The following is a 21631-nucleotide window of genomic DNA, read 5'->3' on the forward strand; positions in this document are numbered from 1 at the left end:
CATATGTCTTTCAGGAACAGGATTAATGAGACACTTAATAGCTTTTTAATGCATCTTAGTGTTTTAAATTTGTGACACATTTGATACAATCCTAATAGAATTTTTATTCTCTTATGGTTTACTGTTGCAAATAAATCCTTGGATTAAATAAGTTTGCTAAAATGTTATTATTGCTTTTTAATTATCTTAAATGCTTTTAGTTCATTTTAAAGATGATATTATTTTTTTTCCCTCAGGAAAAAAATGGTGAATTTCCACTTGAATAGGAGTAGTACAATATGAGCTTTAGGTCTGGTGGATTCCTTTGCAGAATAAACCATGTTTTTCATACCCTGTTATTCACACCTTGGGTTTATATCTTGAGTAATTTCCTTCTATATCCATTGTATCTTGAAAAATAATTACCTTATAAAAATAATTTCTGAAAATTTAATAGAAATACAGTTCGTGACCCAAAACACATCAGAAGGGAGTATTTTAGAGTCAAGAGCACATGCATATTGTACTTTTCTTTTTGCACATACCTGTTGCTTTGTCCAACATGAACATGACATTATTTTGTGATTATTACGTGCAAGTGTTGCAATAGTGCTTCCCTTCCATGGTTAAGTGGTCAAAAACATGGAATGGGTTTTTCCTGAAAAAAAGTCTCTTGAAAAGCAACTTCAGAATCACAAATAAACTTTGAATTAGTATGGCTTATAAATCAAGGAAAGTGCTAGCAGCTTTATAGCCCTTTTATTCAGGATTAATCATTTTGAATAATATGGAAAGAAGGTAATACAAGGTGAATGATATGCTGATGTTCTTAGAGTGTGTATTTTGCAGGTTTGCAATTGGGGTTTTTATGTTTTGGGTGTATTTTTTGGGTTTTTTTGGGGGGGTTGGGTTTTTTTGGTGGAATTTTTTTTTTGTTTGGTTTTGTTTCGTTTTGTTTGGAATTTTTTGTTTTGTTTTGTTTTTACAAGACTGGTCCAGTTATAATAGCAATACATCGGTTTGTGTGATCTTGCATGAATATGACATTTTGGGTGGGAAGTGTCTATAAATATTCTTAATTTCTCACTGTCTTCTGCTTCTGCTTTCTCTCGTTGGTATGCAGGTGAATGTGATGGAAGATTAAATATTTTTTATGAACAGTACAAAGTAGCTGAAATAAGTTTGAAGTAATCTTTTTTTACCAGTGAAGCTGTTAGAGGAGTGAATCGTTTGTAATTGCAGACTGTTCAAACAAGGGAAGACTTAATATCCTTGTAGCTGTTTGTGTGAATAAGTTTTATTGCTGAATACAATTTCTGATTATTAGTTGTTTTGAAATGAGATTCAATATTTGTGTAGTCTTTTGAGGAAATTAATGTAAGCATTAATTGACAGTAACTATGTCAAGTCCCATTATGGGTAAGAATTTACCCTTAGATGCTCATGTTTACATAAAAGGAAATGTATCGTGGTACAGCTGGAGCATAACATGTGATTAGCATCTATTGGTGATGGGGTGTTTTTAAATAATCTCTTCAGGCAAATACTTTTAGGTTTAATCTGCAGCATTTTTGTACAATATCAATTAGGATATCTGTTGAAAAATACATTTTAATAGTAACCACATTTTAAAATATGCTACAAGAGAATGTGCATTGACAAGCACTAAAATTTTAGAATTATTTTTTCTTGATCTTCTTGCATCTGTGTACTTTTCTGCTCAGCTCCTCTCTTACTTCACTTTTCTATATTTTGAAAGTGAAGCACAGTAGGTTGGGTTAGGTTGGTTGTTAGGTACACCGTCTTCTAACATGACCTGGAGTCAGAGCTCTACTGTGCTATCATCTCCATTCACAAAATCATATATGATTTCATAGCTCTTGGTGACTGTAATGACTATCTGAAAATGCATGCTAAATTCCCAGATCATACATCTGACTGAAGAGAGCAGACAGTCAGAAAGGTCATGGTTCTGTTTCAACTTTGTGGTTTCTCATTGTTCCTTGCATTTCAGCTGTGCTTGGGATGTTGGTGTGGCACCCAAGCAGCTGCCAGAAGCTGAACCCTGCAGGGCAGAGGGTTTTGATTCATCTCCCTCTTCTGCAGAATTCAGGTGATTCTCCCTGAGTTATCCTTTCAATGGCATGATGTAGTTTAATCCCTGTCCAAGGCACACATCCATTGTTTACACAGGTGATTATGCTGCATTTTCACCTTTTTGTTGGTTACATTTTGTAGAGAAACAGATTCAGGAGACTTGGTACTATAAATGAGCTACGTGCAGGCCACATACAGTGTCTGGAAAGATTGACCTTGCCAAGGCCGTTTTAAAAGAAGAGATGAAAACAGCTATTCTTGAGCACTGAAAAGTTTTTACAGTATGCTGGAACTGATTTAATTGGTTTGTTGTTGTAATTTGACTTCTCATGTCTTAGAATATGAGTAGTTGGGAGGGGCTTTTTTATGTTGGTCTTCGGTGATTTTACCTGGAGAATCCCATACTGTATCTCCAGTATTGTATCTACAGTAGTAGAAGGAGCTCTGTGTCTTGGAGTCTATCTTCTCAATTGTTTATATTGATTGCAATGTTTCTTTAGTTTTTTGGGGTTTTTTTTCCTTTTTTTTTGTCCTGGATTTCTGTCTCATTGTGGGTAAATTTTAAATTAGCTGCTGTTAATTCAAAGTTCATCTAGTCTAGCTATTCTAAATTTATGCATAAATACTTGTAAAACTACTCAGTTTAAGTACTTATTTAGTGTGGAAACTTGGTTTCAACAGGGTCACTTGTTTCTTTGTGAAAAACATAACAAACTGTATAACTCTCTCATATAAAGCCATCTTGTGTAGGAGCAAAATACTATCTTGTATTCCCTTACACAGGGATTGTTTTGTATTTGTGTTCATGCCTAACTATTTTTGTTTCTTTTTTTTCTCTTCTTTTACTTTAAAAGGTATTTCTCAAGAGTGACCGGGTTGCAAGAATGGTCCACAGTGGAGGATGTTCTGCAAGTGACTTTAGAGATGTTTTTAAGAAAAACATAGAAAAGAGAGTCCGAAGTTTGCCGGAAATCGATGGATTAAGCAAAGAGACAGTGTTAAGTTCTTGGCTAGCCAAATATGATGCCATATACAGGGGAGAAGAGGACTTGAGCAAACAGCCAAACAGAATGGCCTTAAGTGCTGTGTCAGAGCTGATTCTGAGCAAGGAACAGCTTTATGAAATGTTTCAGCAGATTCTAGGGATCAAAAAATTGGAACACCAGTTGATTTATAATGCCTGCCAAGTAAGTATTGGTGTCATTCGGTTTTGTTGTGTCCAGAATATCTCCCCTCTGCCAGCTGGTCCAGTGCCTCCTCCCTGTGTGTAGAATCGTTCAATTTTAGGTACATTTCTGCAAGGAGATGAGACTGCTCAGCAAGGAATCTTTGCAGGATCTGGTTGCTGCTGAGCACTGGGATAAAGGATATGCAGAGAATGTGGTACTTATCCTACAGGGGTCTCCTTTCACAGTGTCACAGCTCACACCATTTGAGTGATTCTGAAGAATGTGCCATGGTGTGTACACCTGCATACCCTCTGATAAATTACATATGCATGCACATGCATTTCTGTGTGTTAATCTTTAAAAGAAATTTGCTGCCATAAATTGATGATAGGTGATTCAGGCTCCTGTTGGACATCCAGTGTCTAGAAGGTTTGTGTGTTAGAACTAAATGTGCTTCCATTCAAGCATCCTCTACAAAGCTAATTTTCACATTTCTGCATTGTTGTTTTGTTGGATAAATTATTTTTCTTGTAAATTACTGAGGCCAAGACAGTCCATTCAACAGTCATATGTAGATTTATGTGTATAATCTCCTACTAATCAGCAATATATTTGGTCTGTAAAAATATTTTATTGACCAGTGTTCATAGTGATGGAAGTGTAAATTAACATTTACCTAAGGAGGAAAAACCTGAAGAAAAATACGGTATTTTTGCTAGTCTCACAACCAAGCGGCATAGATGAAGCATTTAAACTAGGATCACATAGCTTCTTACACTGTCTATAAAATAGTCAACTAGATTACAGCTAAAGTGTTTCTCATATATTATGCTGAAGGCTGGTTTGTAGTTATAGGCCATCTTAATATAGGAACAAATTATATGTGTTAGTGTAGCATGAAATCATGTATCTGTTATATGATTGAAACATCTGCAGTATGTAACACTTCTGCTGCATCAAATTATGAGCAGTGTTTTGAATTAAAAGAAAGTATTCCTTCTTCTTTTTCCTATTTGTCCCCTCTTTTTTCCTTTTGCCTCTAAATTGTCAGGTAAATTAGTAAACATCTGGGATATGTGGGTTGATAATAAGATGAAGAAGCATTGAAATCTGGGGGAATAATTCTGCTTAATTTTGGGAGGGTTTTATATACAATAGAACATAGAGGCATGGGAGGCAGTTTGAATAAGTCCTCCAGTGGTCATTCAGTCCAGCTTCCTGCTCAGAGCAGGGTCAGCTGTGAGGACAGATTAAATTAGTGAGGGCTTTACCAGGCATGTCTTAAAACTTCTAAGAATGGAGACAGATTGTGCAAACCTTACGGCTAACCTCTTCCATTATCTGAAAACATGAAAAAAATCACTATTTTTTGCCAAGTAGATACTTGTTACTTATAGTAGAAACTCAATATGGATTCTTCTCTCCTCTGGTGTCTGGTGATTGCTGAGTCTTGCCTTGTACATTGTTGTGGGTGGTCAAAATCTGCTGTTAGTCTGCATTGGACTAGAGTGACATAAAAAAGTGTGACCTGTAGAACTCTGAACAGGAAATTAAACAGGAAAATTGTTCCCTTAGTCTAGAAGTGGTTTTGGTGATACATCCATTAGGTTATTGTATCCATATACTTGAAGGCCTCTTTGTTTTGGTTCATATATGTATAAAGTTTGATGGATGAAAACTGTTTGGCAAATATCAACAATTTTCTGTCTTAAATTCTTGGTCCATAACCCATAGAGAGACTGAAACATCCCAGTAGCTCATTTTTGTCTTCCAACATGGTAGAATTGTGAGCATGGAATGGTTGTCTTTTCTTATTTTTTACTTGCAAATTAAAGAGAAAATAACCTTGTTGTGGGTAAGAAGGGAGAAAGATTGACCACCCTGACGTGTGCAAAGATGACTCAATGGGATTAAGAGAAGGCACTTTTCTTGCTCTTCCTGCTTTTAAGCTCTGAAGTCTGTAAAATCTCCTGTGCAGGTCTCTGAAGTACACAGTTTTTACCCTGGATTCATATAAGTATTGGAGGATGGGAAGTAATGAAAATCTGCTTCTTCAGGAGCAGATACATGAGCACCTATGTACTTCAAGCTGGAAAGAATGGAGGGGGGAAGGCTTCAAGGCTATACCCTTGTTTGGGGTTCTAGCTTTCTGCAGATTTTAGTTTTCTGAGGCAAGGATGAGGTTACTTTGCTACAGCAAAAACTTTCATTATGTACTCCAACAGAGTTGCTACCAACAACAATTTTCATATCCTGTTCCTGTGGTCCAGTCAAGCACATAATAGACCAAAGTTATGAGGAGAAGTCTGTTGGAAAGAAAAAGACAACAATCATACCTAACCTTGCCAAGAAGTGCAGTGTAGACAGCAACCAGTCTCTGATAATGTAATACCTTTTCTCCTTTGGTGAAATCCCTTATTTCTCATTATAGTTTTAACAATATTTTAGTTTAGGCGGTATCTTATTCCTTTGTATTGACAGTGTATTTATAGAAGTTGAGATGAAGTTGAGGTGCTGTTTTCAGTCAGCACCAGCAGTTTTCATTCTGCCCTAGAAGCCTCTATCTGTCTTTGTTTGGAAATGCTCACTTTCATTTCCCTTTGCTGCTGCTGTTTAGAATACTAGAGACATGCAGATAATGATAATCAATAGTGTCTGGGAGCAGTGAGATAAGTCCAAGTCCAAATAGATGTTAAAATTGTATTTTTGATAGAGGTTTGATTAGTTTGGCTTCTAGGCTGTGCTTCTAGCAGAGAATCAGATATATGAAATTCTGTATATTTTCCAGCTCTGAGAAACAGCTGCCCTTAAAAGCAAATCTGTACACTTTTAATTTGTGCAGAAAACTCTTTTTTCTTTCCCCCATTTTTTATACCTTCCAGTCCTTTGGAAATAGGAAACAGAAAAATGTCACACAATGTTGATGATAATAATAAATTATCCTGCTCCTACAGGGCTGCTAAGCAGACATGGGTGCTCTGTATAACTGTAGGAGGTATTGTCTGCCAGCCTCCTCCTTGTGAGTTCGTCAGCATTTAGAAACTTTTTATTGGATTTCAGCAGCTTCTGCTCCCCAGCCTGTTCTAAATGGAGCATTCCCTTCAACTCCTAAACCACTGGTATCTGGGTATCTCAGCCCAGCAGACCGTTCTGCTGGGTGTGGGTGCCTGCCTCTCCACACTGGCTGTCGTTCTCCATCCTGTGTGTGTGTGATAGCAGTGAGAACCAGCAGAAAAACCTAATCAGAAATAAAGTGGATAATGATAGATCAGCTCTCTGACACTGACAGAGTCCACATAGCTATGAGAATTTTATGCATTTTCTTCGAAGAAGAACTTTTTTTCACAGTCTTTTAACATGCACTAAATGCCTAAGCTTGTACTTAGGTAGTGAACATTAACAAGATGTTCACATTAGGGTGGTGAAGATTTCTGTGGTCTTGTTTTCAACTTCACGATTTAGAGAATGGCCAGCAACTGCTGTTAACCACCCACATCTCTTTGTGATTAAAAGGTTCAATTTTGTAAATGTTAACACTTTCACCTGATTTTTATTTACATTGTGTTGCCTCAAGCTGTTATATGATAAAGAAATGATTGCCAGTTAGCTGGGACTTAGTGAGCTCCTTGACTTGTGTTTGAGATGCTTGGCCAAACTGTTTCAGTTTGATTTACAGAGATCAAACATGATAGTTTTTTCCTTTTTTTTTTTCTTTTTATTCACTGATACAGAAGATAACTTTGCAGTAAGTCAAACTGAAAGTCAAACTCAAAGTGATTTGTGGTCATATACTATTATTACACCACTTCATCAGAACCAGAATTTCTTTGTCAGGTAAATTGTAATTCCAGGGAGGAGTTTATTTTATTTTGAAAGTGCCTTTATAGGGTTGCCTTTTTTGAGTGATCTAAATTCTCTTCTTGGGTGCCCAGAGCAGAGAACAATACTTTTCATAATGAAAGAATGCAAATCGCATTCTGTTTTCTAACAAGCTGTAAATAACTGTCAGTATAATGTAACAATTCTTAAGAAGAATTATTTGCTAACTAGTTCTTTTGGAAATAGCTTTAGATTGTGCTTTGCTACAAGATATAATTATCTGCTTAAAATCCTTGTATTATGTCTGATTCTTTGGCTTTTGCAAGATATAACTTTTTTTATAAGTGTCTAATATTGAGAATGATGGATTATATTGTCTCTTCCATAATAAATATTTTTATTTTTAATTCTAAATGTAGTTTCTGTCAGGAATTTCTCCTGACTGAAGCCTGCTTATGGTGCTCAATACAATTGCAGTCTTTCACCCAGTACTTTTCTGAAGTCTAGTTAATGATGTAGTTTTGTAAATAAGTCAGATTAAGAGCAATTTAATTTACAGCAAGACCTTTGTGAGTTTTGCATGTGTTTCGTTCTGATCCTTTCCTTGGTAAATTATGAGAAATAGTAGAGTTATTTCACTCAGAATTTCTCATACTTCTGGATATTTTCTGTAGCAACTTTCATACCCTATATAAGTTATGAGGACAAGTATGAGTTTATGAAGCACAAAGAATAATGAAATCTTTGTACAGAAAGTATCAGTATAGTGTTGGTTATCTTTTTCTTGGAGTAATTAAACAAGTACTAAGATTCGGTTTAGTTTTTAGACCAAAATTTAAACAGATTCATTTATTCTTTAAGTTGAGGCCTGGCACAGGAAAAAAAATTGGTTTGGACTGTATATTCTAGAACACATAAACATATATATCTGCAGGGTTTTTAGTCACAAGAAAAGACACTGATGTCTATGAGATGATATAACAGACCAGGGCTTCTGTTAAGCCAGTGTATTTCTGATGGTATTTCTGATGGTCACCAGTGACTGTCATTCCTTACTTCATTTCATGCACAATTATACCTTGCACAGCAAAGTGGCCAGTGAAAAATATTGCCCAGGTCCATTGCTGTATTTTCAAGGAAACATCAGGTGTTAGCTAAGACATCCACTGATGTCTTAAACATCCCATAGAGCTCAAAATGTCCTTTTACCTTGTCCAAGATATCCCTATTGCCCTTAAAAAAAAAATCCCACACCACAGTCCTGTTCTCATCACCTGCTTTATACAGGAGGGCTGCTACTTTCAGGCCTTACCTGCTAAGAGTTTACTGCTGGGTAGCTGATGCACAGCCCCAGCATAGGGCAGGGTTTTTTGCTCTCTGGGTAAGAGACATTTTTGCAGACACTGCAGAGTGGATGCAGACAGGGCAGGAGTCAGGGTAGGAGCTGTCAGGCCTCTCAGTGGGCAGAAAGGACTGCAGTGGTGTGAGAGATGTCTGGGGAGAAGAAAAGCAGTGATTTTGTGGGACTGTGGGAGGCTGTTGTAGAGTTATAGTTAGCATTCAAATGTTGACTGGATTTTTATATGCTTAATGTGAGTCTAGAAAGTTTCTGCACATTGTCATGGGATAATAGCAGTGTCCTTCCTTACAGAATAGCTAGTCCTTTAAAATTAATGTGTCAACCTGAAAAGTGTTTCATGCCTTTTATAGCAGAAAAATTCAAATAACCACACTTCAGGCTTATTCACACGTCTGCTTTTAGTTTCTAGTACCTGTAAATACCACAATATATATTCCTTCATGCTGTCTTCCCGAAAAAAAAAAAAAAAAGTTTGCTTTCTGATTGATTTTACCCTCCTCAAGGGGAAGAAAGATCTGCCCCTGTGTTCTTGAGCAGAATAATTCAAACAAAATATTTCAATGAAGAAATAAATTGTAATTTCCTCCAGGATTTTGGATGTTGCCTTTTATTCATGAGATGTCACTCTTGATTACATGCATATAGGATTTTAATATGAAGTTATTTCAGTAATTATATTTTCTTAATGATATTATTCATTACTATTGTACTTCCATTCAAAGGGTTTGGAAAGGTTTTGCTCAAGACAAAAAAATTCAGTGCTTTGGGAAATAGTGCTGCAACCTCAACTATTCCTCCCAAGATTACTTCTATAATCCTCTTGTAGAACTTCGGGGCTAAAATGAATGGTGTTTGTCAGGCCAATTTAGATTTTCAACTTAATAGCATGAGTTCTGAAGAAAATGGAAGTCTTGTAACCCCAGGGGCATCAGTTCTGTTAGCATGCAGTGATGGTATTTAAATAGGCTGGAGAGAGAGTGTTTTAGCTCCTGTAAACAAATGTTTTTTTCTATAATGGCAGAGTTTACTTTGGGAAAAAAGTCTCTGATTGGCCCAAAGGTTGTTGATTTGTTCTCATTTACTCTAATGATAGAAGAGTGATGGAAAGAATATTAAAACATCCTCAGAAAAGCAAGTTACCTTTTTACCATGCTTAAGTATCTGACTCTGAACAATGTTTAGAAGCCATGCAAGCTACATAGTGAAATACTTTGAATTATTTTTGGTTGTAGCTAAAGCAATACTGAGAAAATACCAGGGAAAAATGGTATGTTGGCAGCATTAATACATTTGTCAGTACTTGAGGTATTGCAGTATCCCTCTTATGCATCTATTCCATGAGGAAAATTGGCTTTGACATACACATTTAAAAGAAAAACAAGTGGATTCTTTTGAAAACAATGAAACTGTTCAAAGCTTTATTTGTCCAGTATAAGCATTAAGAAAAAAATCTGAAGGATAGTTTTGCATTTTTAATTTTAAGATGAAATTTGTGTGTGGATTTTTCTGTCATAGAGCTCTTTATGCCTGTGTGGCTTCTCTTTTGCATCTGCATGAGGGAATTGGACTTTTAGGGTCTCTAGTAGCCTGAGAGAGTATCAACACTCATAGACTAGTGGATTTACCTGTGTTTTCTGAATTGGCATCCTCGTAGGCCTGTTCTGTGCATCACCTCTCTTGTCATGAGAGGCCTGGCTGGGAATCAGCAGAGAGAAGCTGAGAATCAATCACCCATCTACCCTGCTCTGTCTTATGCCTTCTTTGAGGATGGAAATCATGGACACTGGGATTTTGGCTGCAGATCTGTCTTTCAAGCTGCTTTGTTTTCTAGGACTGCCAAAACATTCAGTGTGAAGGAGCAGCAGCAGAATGACTGTGTTAGCACAAAGAAATAAGGAAATTGTTCTGGGCTTTATAAAAGGAGATCCTCTAAGCTTTTAATTTTATCTTGCCTGAGTTTCTTCCCCTAAATACTCTTTTGGAGCTTTAATGAAGTAATTAATGGTGTTTTGACATTCACTTGAGTTCTAGATCCAAGGGAGTTAAGCTTGCCTGAACACTCAAAGCCAAATATATCCGGCATTTAACTTGCACTTATATTAAAATCACCCGTGCATTTGACTCATCATGTTTTATATTACCAGATGAGAATAAAATTTGTCTACTTTAGTATTAAGGAATGAAAATAAATCTTTTCTACCAAAGGCTGTTGTATTATTAATTTATTTTTTCATCTTTTTTAAGGAGAGATTCTGTGTCTTCAGGTAGGTGAATACAAAACAAATCATTTTTACAGCCACATTTCCAGACTGATGATTAAGTTTATTAATGTGTCTGACTGCTAGCTTATATGTGCATTTGAATGAATCCCTGTGAGTAAGCTGAATAAGTTAATGACCCTTAGCATGAGTTTGTTACCTGTACTTCTTATGGCATTATAGTATTTTATATTTCCTCTTTATCAATCTGAAGTAAAGAAGTTTTGCTTAGACAATCACTTGTTTGTCTGCAGCATTTTTCATCCTGAGGTGTCTTCAGCAGCCACTGTGAGGCTACTCCTGTGTAAAAGCCACAGGATAAGAATGACCCTGTTTCTCTCTCTGGCTCACTGGTAGTGAATTTTTTGTTCTGAAGCTCAGCTGCTTTTTTCCCCCATTTTTTGAGTTTTTGAGGGAGAACCTTCTTAGCTCTTCCTTCTTCAGATGAAGTTTCTTTGCAAATAGTTGCCAGGACAAGATCCTTAGGGATTCCTGCACCCCAGTCACTCCAGAGGCAAAGATGCAGGTCAATGTGGAAACGAGCTGTCTCTTTCTCTCTCTCTCTCTCTCTCTCTCTCTCTGTGTATATATATATATATGATAGGTACATATTTTGTCTGTAAACTCATTATCAGGAAGAACTTCTTTATGTTGAGAGTGGCAGACCATCAGAAAAGGCTGCTCAGGGAGGTCCCATCCGGACACATTTGGTTTGACCCTGCCTTGGAAGGGAGGTTGGACTAGATGTTTTCCAGAGATTTCCAGAGGTTTTTCCTCTCTAACCCTTCCTATTCTGTGATATTTTAAATAGAAATGTAATAGCACCTCCATAACACATGATGGACTGCCCTATTGCAAGAGTAATTGTTTATGTTAAATGGCTGTGAAATCTACAGCTGTCTTTTAATGTGCGATAATTCATGTGTTTATTTTTTTTTGTCCTCTCTGAAGGTATTTCTGTACCTGTCCTAAAAATGAGAGAGCTCTCAGGACACCTTTTCAGCTGTCTTCTCTGCTGAGACTGTCCTGGTCTCTAGGATCTAATCTCTCAATCTCTGAACTTTCAGGCTGTCTGTCCCAGATACCTTCTCACCTTGAAAGCACATAGATTCTCTCCATCACACTGCCTGTGAGATGCTGCTTGTACTTTCATTTTTTCCCATATTTTGTGTTACAAGCCTCAAGGATAGTTGTTCAGATTCAGTCTGGTGTCTGTGCCAAAGCTGTCTGATTTGTGGTTAGATGTTCATAATTTCCAGCTTCTGAAATGTTTACAAGGGTGTGCCTGTTTCTCTAAGTCTTCTGTACGTAGGTGAATTATCTTAATTTTAGTGCTATAGGCATAATATAAAAATTCTCAGGCCAATTAAAATAACCTTGGTCAGTAACATGAGTAGATATTAAAAAAAAAAAGTAACCCTCAGACTAAGTTTACAACCTAAGATAAAAAAAAAAGATAAAAATTAAGAGAAGAGTAAAAATAGGATTCATCTGTACTTTTTCCTTATAGGAATCTGTTTCTTGAGATAATGAACAAATAAATTTATTTCCAGACATTTTAGCTACAAACAGGAAAATTCTGTAATAATTTTGAGGCTATGTATTTAGTAGAAATGTCAACTTGTAGCTGATGTTAAAAGGAGGTGTTGTATGGCAAGCACTCTGGGGCTATGGCAGGAGAACTACCCCTTGCAAATGATGTAAGGGAAGAGTCACTCCTGATACCACCTTGGAATAAGCTGTCTTCCTAACTGGTCATGCAGTGTCAAGGTTTTTTTAATGTGGGAACACTAAACTTCCTGTAAATGAGGGAAAATAGTACTGAACCATGCCTGAGAGAGCCTCCAAGGTATACACAATTTCTGGAGAAGCTTTGTTTTATTCCTAGGAGCTCTGTAAACTCATGTTCCAGTCAATCTGGCACAGTCTTCTCACTGTACTGTGTCTTTTCTCAGGGGGCTGGAGACAGCAGAATCTTGCCTGAAACACCTATGCCTCCTTTGGAAAACTTTTCTGAATGATATTCCATGTTTACCATACTAGAGTAACTACTTTGCCTTGAAGATGGATAGCAGACTCTCTGTGAAAACTGGTGTTTTCACACGTGTTTGATGTTAGCAATCTCCATGTTTCCAGGAGAATAGAAGCTGGAAGTTTATAACCTCTAGCAGCAGGAGAAAGTCTCCCTGTCTCTGCAGTTGTTCTAGAAAACTGACTGCAGAAGTGGATGAGTGAGTTTTGTTGTGGGAAAAGTACATGTTGGACACTTCAGGTCATGGGGGTGGGATCAGAAGAAAGACAAAGCAAAATGTTATTGGTTGAGTTCACCCTCTCTTGGACAAAGGCTCCCATCTGCTGGCCAAACCTTCATACTTGTTTCTAGCCTGCATCTGTGAGGGTACAAAGATTCCTGAGGCCCTTGTAGCCTTCCAGCAACTGCCCCGTAATCTGTGTGGGCACCGGTGACATGACCTTGACGTCAGAGGTGACTGTAGGACTCTGACAACGAAGATGGTCCAGGATGACACATCCAGCGTGGCAAGAAAGCAAAGACGTCATTGTGGACAGGATTGCTAACCTAACATGGAGGATTTTAAACTAGATTTTTAGGCTGAAGTGCTCTAAAAACTGTTGTCTTTTGGACCTCACTTCATAGATCAGAACCTTCATAGACGGCAAAGTCAAATTCTTAAGGTGCAACACAAATCTGAAGTTTGCCTTCTCATACATTAACCTCTGGATTAAATCTATTCTTCAGTCCTTGCTCAACTATTTGGGATTTTTTATTTTGTGGATAGGTGTCTATACATCACACCATGACTGACCCCTAGAAATAGGTGGAAATACAGAACATTCTCCAGCTTATGCTATAGAATAAGCAGAACAGAAAGGGAGGAAATTGGATTCCATTTCTGCTATTACCTAGCTTCTCCACATCTTCTCCACATCATATTTACAGAAATTTGTCAGCTTGAAGTCTGTCTAATAAAGTCAACAATATTTAATTATTTGGAAAAAATATTGACATGACATTCAAGGTGCTTTTGCTTACTTAAGGCAATTCTCATTAACATTTATTGCCATAATTGTGTATATTCCCTTTGGTTTCAACACCCCAGAGAAATTCTTACCAGTGATTAGTAAGGCAAGAAAATATTTTGCATGATATTTTTGGAGAGTGAGTAGGGTAAGCAGAAGGAGAGGGGATTTCCTTAGGAAGCAAAGATGACTTCAGGAAAATAGAAAACACTGTGAGCCACTTTAGGACATAAATATGCATATACTGACAAGGTTTGCATGCTAATCTTTCCGTTGTCTTGGATATGGTAATCTCTGTGCAGGTGGTGGAAGAGGAGGAGGGTGGAAGACTTTTTCTAAGGAGGATCAGGACGTGAGTCATAACTCATTTAAGGCCCATCACTTCCTTCCTAGGGTGGGTGTGGGAGGGTATTCCCTAGGCAGAACCTGAAACTAAGTTGTATTTAAGGTGACAGCCAGTATCTATTTCAGCAGGGTCTGGGGGAAGGTGAGAGAGAGAATAAAAACGCCCATTTCGTTGATCCTCTTACTCACCAGAGATTACCAGTGCAGCTGGGGCTTCCACAGTATTCATGGTAGGCGTGCAGATAACTGCTTAAGCACTTTAAATAACTCTGGGGGCTTTTCCACCTCTCCATTGATTACCTAGGGACCCTACATTTCTGACTTAAAAGATACTTTACTTAGATGGTTCAATAGGCTCTGTAAATAGCTCTGAAGCTTTTTGCCCTGCCTAGGTGTAGGAAGAACATTCATACAAATAAGAAGACAAAGACTTGAGTGAAAAAGTATAAGTTATTTTGTATTCATAGTTTTGGTGGCAAAGTTGGGGTGGAAGGCATTTTCATAGTTAGCAACAACTGAGGAGTTTGACCTTTACAGTGTGGAAGGCAGCACTGTGATGAGTGTGAAAAGTCCGTCTTAATGGTATCCCTCAACTCCAAGAAGCAGATGTGAAAACCAAGATATCTTTAGATTTAAGATGTTTATGGTATGGCATATTGCAGACTTTTTTTTTTTCATTTCTGTTAATAAAAAATGATGCTTTGCATCCATATCCTGGATTTATCTGAAGGATGTATTCTTAGTATTTATTGTGACTAAATCTGTAAATAGTAAGAGCTTGTCATTATTATCCTTCCTTCTGTCACATGTGCTTTCTTTGTGTTTTCATCATGTCTAGCAGTGGTGGCCAAACATTTGTAGGTTGAGCCAGTAAGAAGGGTAAACCTGGGTTTTGTCAGCTGATCTGTTGCATTGCAAATGCCAAGAGAAAGAGAGGCAGAAAATTCAGTTGTTTCCAGTGGCACTTCTGACCAGTGCTGACATCTTTTTTCTCCTCTATAATCACCTACTGATTCAGTAATTTGAATCCTAATGTGATTCTAATCACATCTAATTGTGCAGTTTAATACTTATATTTGTTATTTAAAAACAGTGCTGCTCTACCTACCCGGTGGTCTGACTCCTCATCACCCCATGACATCTTTTTCTGAATGACAATCTCTGTGGTAAATCTCCAAGTCTAAGTAGCAGTATTCTTACGGTACAGTCTTGATGTTTTCAAAGGAGGTTTTGAATAAAGGTTTCTTATGTTTTCCTTTTGATTGGTTCCTATGGAGTTTAAGTGTTTATTCTGACTGGTTCACTCTGTTTAGGAGAATTGTTGCCTGTTTATTCAATATATTGTGTCCTGGAAAAGGCAGTGTAAGAGAAATCCCTGACCTTACAGATGAGATGAAAATGTTTTGTCTACTCTAATGTTGCTTGAGCTGCAGGGAACTCCAGGAGGATCTCACAAAACTGCATGGGCAGAAGTGTGACAAGTTGCGATTGCATGTAGCTCTAACGTAGCTAAGCTAAGGTGCTGCATCAGAGGAGAAATAAACCATGTCCAGAAGATGCTGAACTGAGGATGGGCAATTACAACTCAGAAAGACACTTTGGTTTCCCTGTGGTGAAATCATTAGTTCTTTATACAGCAGTGTCATCATTTTCCTGCTGTATATAACTTTCTTGTGCCTTTGCATTCAGTATTGTGTGCAGCTTTTTTCTCCCTCTCTGAAGGATACAGGGGAGGTGAGGACTAGAGGGTGGCATTGAAAATCATGGAACAGCAGCCTTTTGCAGAGAGGCTGAAAGGGCTGAAACTCTTCAGTCTGCAGCTGAGAAGGTTGACAGGGAGGAGTATGGTTGAAGTTTACAAAGTTATGAAGGTAGTGGATAAGGTGAATGTGTACCTTCAGTTGATACATGCCACACCACCAGAAACTAGGACAGTCAAGAAAATTTGTAGGAGATAGAAAATGGAAGCAATGCTTCTGTATAAAACTTTGGGAGATCTTCCCAAACCTTTTGTCATGGGAGTGATGAGGGCAGAGGTTGAAAAAGGTATGGACAAGTTGCTGGAGAGCAGGTCCATAATTTGACATTACTAGGATTTTGCCTGGGTGTACCTTATAGCATGCCACACATTTCCTCAGGCTCTAACTATTATTAGGGATGTTTGCTTTGGAGAGAAGCCAGGCCTCAGCATTTTACCCAAATAATCTCTTCTGCTGTCCCACAATTCTGGTCTATATGGACCAAATTCTGGGGGAATTTAATGTTGTCATTTTCTTTTTCAAATTTGTTTTTTATTTGGGCTTTTTCCCCCCTTTCACAATCTGCTGGTAGTAATGTCCAAGTGTTATAATGATTCCAAGGCTAAGTAGTCTGTAATACTTACAGACACTCTAGCTAAAGACCATTAGATGTCTGAGTATATGCTGTCTCATTTTTCTCTCCTTGTTGCCTAAACAGACTGCTGTGAATAAATAAATATTTAAAATATCTGTATCTAGGTCAGAGTATCTTTATCACTGAATGTTCACATTGCATAATTAACAGTTTCTGTGAACCAAATAAAGCATCAACTTTTATCTTTTCATCAAGTCAGAGTTAAAACTAGTAGCAGACTCAGTATGGAGGTAGTGATTTTTTTTCTTTGCAAATATGAGGTCTTAGCAGACTTTCTTCAAATGGTATTATCCCAGTATCTAGGCAAAACAGTGATATGTGTGCATTATTGAATTATCTTTATTTGTTTACATACTACTTGCCATGATTTTTTCAAGACAAGGAACTGATCTCAAGTCTTGGAATTTAGGTTATCAGAACACGAACAGTCCTATAAAATATATGTTTTATTTGGGCAATCAATGCAGAGCAATTATATGACTGTTGTGGAAAGGACCATGCCTATAAATTAGTGAAAATCCTGGTTGGGAAGCTATAGTTTCTTTTCAGTTCTCATAGACAAAAATGGTGCTGGGGTCCTGTACAAATCCAAATAGACCAACAAAAATCTCATTCTTAACTTTGCAAGAACATTTGCATTACTTTTCCAAGTGTCCTGTTCAAAAATACCAGTTCAACTCTGTAGATCAAAATATGCAATAAAATATTGAAGACTACATTTTAATTTGGTCTAGAATAAATTTTGAACTGTTAATTTATTTTTTAGTTTTCTTCAGTAATGGTAATATTAAGAAGAAGAATATTAAATGTCACATGACATTTGGGACATACAATAAAGGCCAAGGTTGTCTGGCGAGGTTAACCAAGTTCACTGTTAATAAAAGGTTTTCCACTACTTACAGTTTCTCTGAAAGGTTAATAGCAGTCAAGTAGGAAAGATGATTGATAGGGAAGCAGTTATTGACTGAAGTTGCAGTGTACAGCTGCACCTCACAGTATTAAATAAACTCTTTCTTGATAGAGATTTCCTCATTAATACATGGTTTGTATTTCTTTCTTCAAATGTCTTACCATTTGCAGTATTGGCAATGTACAGTGAAAGTTTGACCTGTGTACATGTGCTGGATGGAGTGGATTTATGTTAGCTCTTCCCTCTGAGTACATGGTGACTAGCATGAATATTGCATGTACTTCCTTTTCTGTTCATTTTCAAGTCTTTTTGTAGGTTTTGCTTGGGATTTTGGTATTGGAAGTCCCTGAAAAAATGAATCAGGAGAGACATTTTAACCAGTGCTGAAAACGCAAAATGCATATACTTTATTTTCCAAACTTGAATGTAAGGAAAGGCCATATTAAATTCTCAGCTTTGATTATTTTGGAAATTGCCTAAAGATCCATCCTCTGGTTGATTAAAAAAAAAGTCTATATTTTAAAATTTTATAGTTTTCAGTGTTGTTTTTGGCAAGTTGAATTATTTTTTAAAATAATTTAATTAATTAATATAATAATGACTCTAGATTTTGGGTTGGTTTTAATAGTTTTATGATAACCATATTTTATAAATCAGTATATAGCAAGTTTAATTAATGAGTACAAGCAATTAATATAAGCGATGTCTTACATATCAATATTAGAATCAAATAAACAGGTTCAGGACTTCATAAAAACATTTCAGAGAACAAAGTATCTCACTATCTGAGATTGTACATGATTTTTTAAAGCTTTTTAGTTCATACAAAGATTTAAAAAAAAATTCTAATGAGGTCCTATACACATTTTGCATATGCACACATTGAAGGTCCTCAAGGCACAGTTTTTGAAAACACTGATTTAATTGGATTTTTTTTTCTAATCAGCTGAATCCAGTGTAGAGTATTTGACTGTTGACTGGCCTTGCTCTTTGCCTTCATTATTATTTGTTTTTAACTATATTGACACACTACAGAGAGTGATATGCTAATTGCTTTCTCTGCTCATCTAAAGACCTTCCATCCTAATTTCAATATTTAGATGATTATAAAACTGCTGTTTACCATTCCCCCCCCACACCAAAAAAAACTGTTAAAAAATTAGTAGTCAGTAAGACTTTTGACTAAAATTAATTTTAACAGATGCTTGGGCACTGTGTTGCCAGAAAACTGAGTGATCAGCCTCACCAGTTTTCTGAGAGGCAATCTTGTGCTCTGCTAGAGCAAAATCAATACAAAAAGCCTGAGAGGCCTGATGGTGAATTGGGAGAAGTTGTTTGAACACCTAATATGAATTTTGGACCTGTGCAGCTTTTGTAAGTCTACTTACTGCAGACAAATGGAAAGCAAAAATTACTTCAGTGGTAGCTGAGTTTTGTAATAAGTTTTTTTTTAAATGTCTACTGCATTCTACAAGAGAAATAATTTCAAAAGTAAGTGCCTTTTCTTCCTCTTTATTTTAACTACTCATATTTTCTCTCTCTTGACACCCTTTCCCTTATGTTTCACTAGATTTTTTTTGTTGCGCATATTCTAAAACAAAATTTTCCATATATTTGCCAAAACCAGTGATTTTTGACAGATTTGCGTATGTTGACTGGGGAAAGGACTGAGTTGGGAAGAGCAAAATATAGAAAATGAGTTTTTAAAATTTGTGGTTTGCAGAGTTCTGTGAGAAATTCAAAGGATTTCACTACCACAGTCTAGGTCATCTGTCAGCATAGTCATTTGCATGATACATGATGGGGATTTTACAGCATGCAGAGAATATGAGAGTTGAAAAATATCATTTTATTGATCTCTTTTATGAATCATAATTAATCCTCTGTGTAATCTATGGACAAGGAAGAGAAAATATCTTAAAATTAAAGCTAAATGGCACAGCCTCCACTGAAATAGAGGAGTGATGACATTTTCATTTCTTTTACAGCTGTGTCTTTCTTGCTGTGAAACAGGAGGCAGGAGGTTTTTCAAAAGGTCCAGCAGTAAAGAAAGCTCCACACATCCTGCCCTTTAATTAAATCTGTTTTTTACCTCCTGTATGATGTGGAGGCAATTTACTTTCATCACAGTCTCATCCTTCAGAAGTCCTGTTGAATTCATGCCCAAAAGTGATTTCAGTTGTGAACTGGGTATGGTTCTTCTCTTTTGGCCTGAACTGAAATTTGTTGCTTCTTCTACTTTCCCGTATTTGGTTACTAATCTTGGTTCAGAAACTTGGGAACCTTTGGGAATCTCTGCAGGCCATTTGTGTTCAGTGCACAGTGCCTCCTTAACACTGCAGACACCTTTATTCTTTTCCCAGTCTGCTCCTTTCAAGCAACTCTGCCTGTGTAAAGATAAGCACAGAAACAAATACTGCAGGCCTGAGAGGTGCCAGGTCTGTCTGAAGCAAAACTCCTTTTTTTTTTAGAGTCAGAGATAACAGTAGCAAGGGCAATGATCTGAAAACTGCCAGTATTTGCACCTCCTACACCCATTACCTGCCTGCTGCTTTCTTGATTGACGACCAAAGTTGAGTGCTAGGACTTCCCTGTCCTCTTCCAGCCTTGATCCTGGATGCCATTAGTTGCTTCCAGAAAACCATTTTTTTTCATTACTGTATTATCTCAACAATTTAGATCCAAGTCCTTTGCTCCATTTGGTTCATGTTGGAAGTTTTTACCTTGGCTGTCTGGCAGTAATCAGGGATGGACCCTGCAGGTTACCTCACAGGGGCATCTGCAAACAACCTTTCAGCTCAGCAGGCTCAGACTTGGTTATGTGTGACAAAAGGTAGCTGTAAAGGAAAAACAAGCATTGCTGTCACACAGAATGAAAAAATTCTTTGGATTTCATGTTGCAGAAAGAAGAGCAAGTACTTAGATATGTGTAGCATCATTTTAGTCGTTACATGTAGAGAAATTTATAGTGCTGTGGGCATATATCTGTAGTTTCATGTTGATATTACTGTGAATTAGAAAGCTGCACAGAAGCTAACACAGCAGTAATAAAATAGTCACATGGAGGAACTATCAGTTTGAGCATTGTGAAGGTAAAGAACAATAACTTGCAGCAGTTTTGTGTTCATCTATACACAAGCTGATCTTGTTTCTTGAGCGTAGGGTATCTGACTTTGTGTGTAGGTTAGTGTAGGTGTGTGCTGGGGCTTTAGCACAGCACCTCCTGGCAGCATAGGTACCTTTTATACCTTAAGTTGCACATTAACCAGATTTTTTTTCTAGTGTACATTTTTTTTTATTTTGGACCAAAATACACTGCTGCATTATAGACTTGTAAGTAATTTTAAGAGAGAAAAAAATATTTGAATAAGAATCACAAAGTATACAGTCTTTTTCCGAACTGTTGAAATAGAGAAACATTCATTTATTCAGAGATATTTCTGTTCTGTGGTGTTCAGGCATACAAATTAAGCAACAGTTTGTCAAGTAAGATAGCATGATGTTTCTGAATAGTAATTTTTAACTCTGATAAGTTTACAGTCTTACTTAAATGACCAGATAAACTGAGGAGCATTGACTTCTGCAGATTCAAGACAGAGGGCAGCACAACCTGAAGGTGTGTCTGAATGCAGTTTGATTTAGCCTCTGGTAGTGGCTGTTTGTAGCTTGACTACTGCAAAAGTGATTTTTCAAAGGTTCATAATGTGATCAGAGTTGAGCTGATTTTCACAGTTGGGATTCTGCTAAATGTCAGATCTTTGCTTCAAAGCAAGATACTCTTGAACTCTTTGAAGAGATGGTCACCACTTTTCTTATTACGGATAAAGCAGTGTATTGTCTGTTGTCTAGCATGGTCTCTTCAAAAGCAAGGGAGTGTTTTGGCTGAAATCCTTAAAGCAGAAATTTGGAGTAGAAAACTTCAGTCTGTCTTTCAGAACTGAACACTTATATAAGCAGCTGTAATCCTCATAATAAGAATTGTTGGGCAACTTGCATTTTGAGCATGCTCTCACTCTGTCTCCAAAGATGATTGTCCTTTTCAGAGTGAGAAAAAATAAAGGCAACTTCAATAACAATATTTTTTAATTAATAGCTTGATGTCTGATGGTGGTAAGTTTATTTTAGAAAACTGTTTTAATGTAACATCATTGGGGGAAAAAAAAGAGATGATGATCTGTCTTTTTTTTCAAAGTAGCTTTTTATGCACTCAAGTGTAGTCACTAATAAGTACTGATTTTTCTGATGAAGCTTTAAAAATCAC

General features: G+C 36.9%; 1 protein-coding gene across 3 annotated transcripts in view; it reads left to right on the plus strand.

Moving 5' to 3' along the window:
* CADPS2 (calcium dependent secretion activator 2) overlaps positions 1–21631 on the plus strand; it is a 280371-nt gene that overhangs the window by 87993 nt on the left and 170747 nt on the right. For all 3 annotated transcript variants that reach the window (XM_041405503.1, XM_041405505.1, XM_041405506.1), the window contains exon 3: positions 2931–3263. In XM_041405503.1, coding sequence (XP_041261437.1) covers positions 2931–3263 — 333 coding nt within the window. The remainder of the gene's footprint in view (positions 1–2930; positions 3264–21631) is intronic.

Source organism: Onychostruthus taczanowskii, unplaced genomic scaffold, assembly GCF_017590055.1.
Source record: "Onychostruthus taczanowskii isolate IOZ18803 unplaced genomic scaffold, ASM1759005v1 scaffold23, whole genome shotgun sequence".
Lineage (NCBI taxonomy): Eukaryota > Metazoa > Chordata > Aves > Passeriformes > Passeridae > Onychostruthus > Onychostruthus taczanowskii.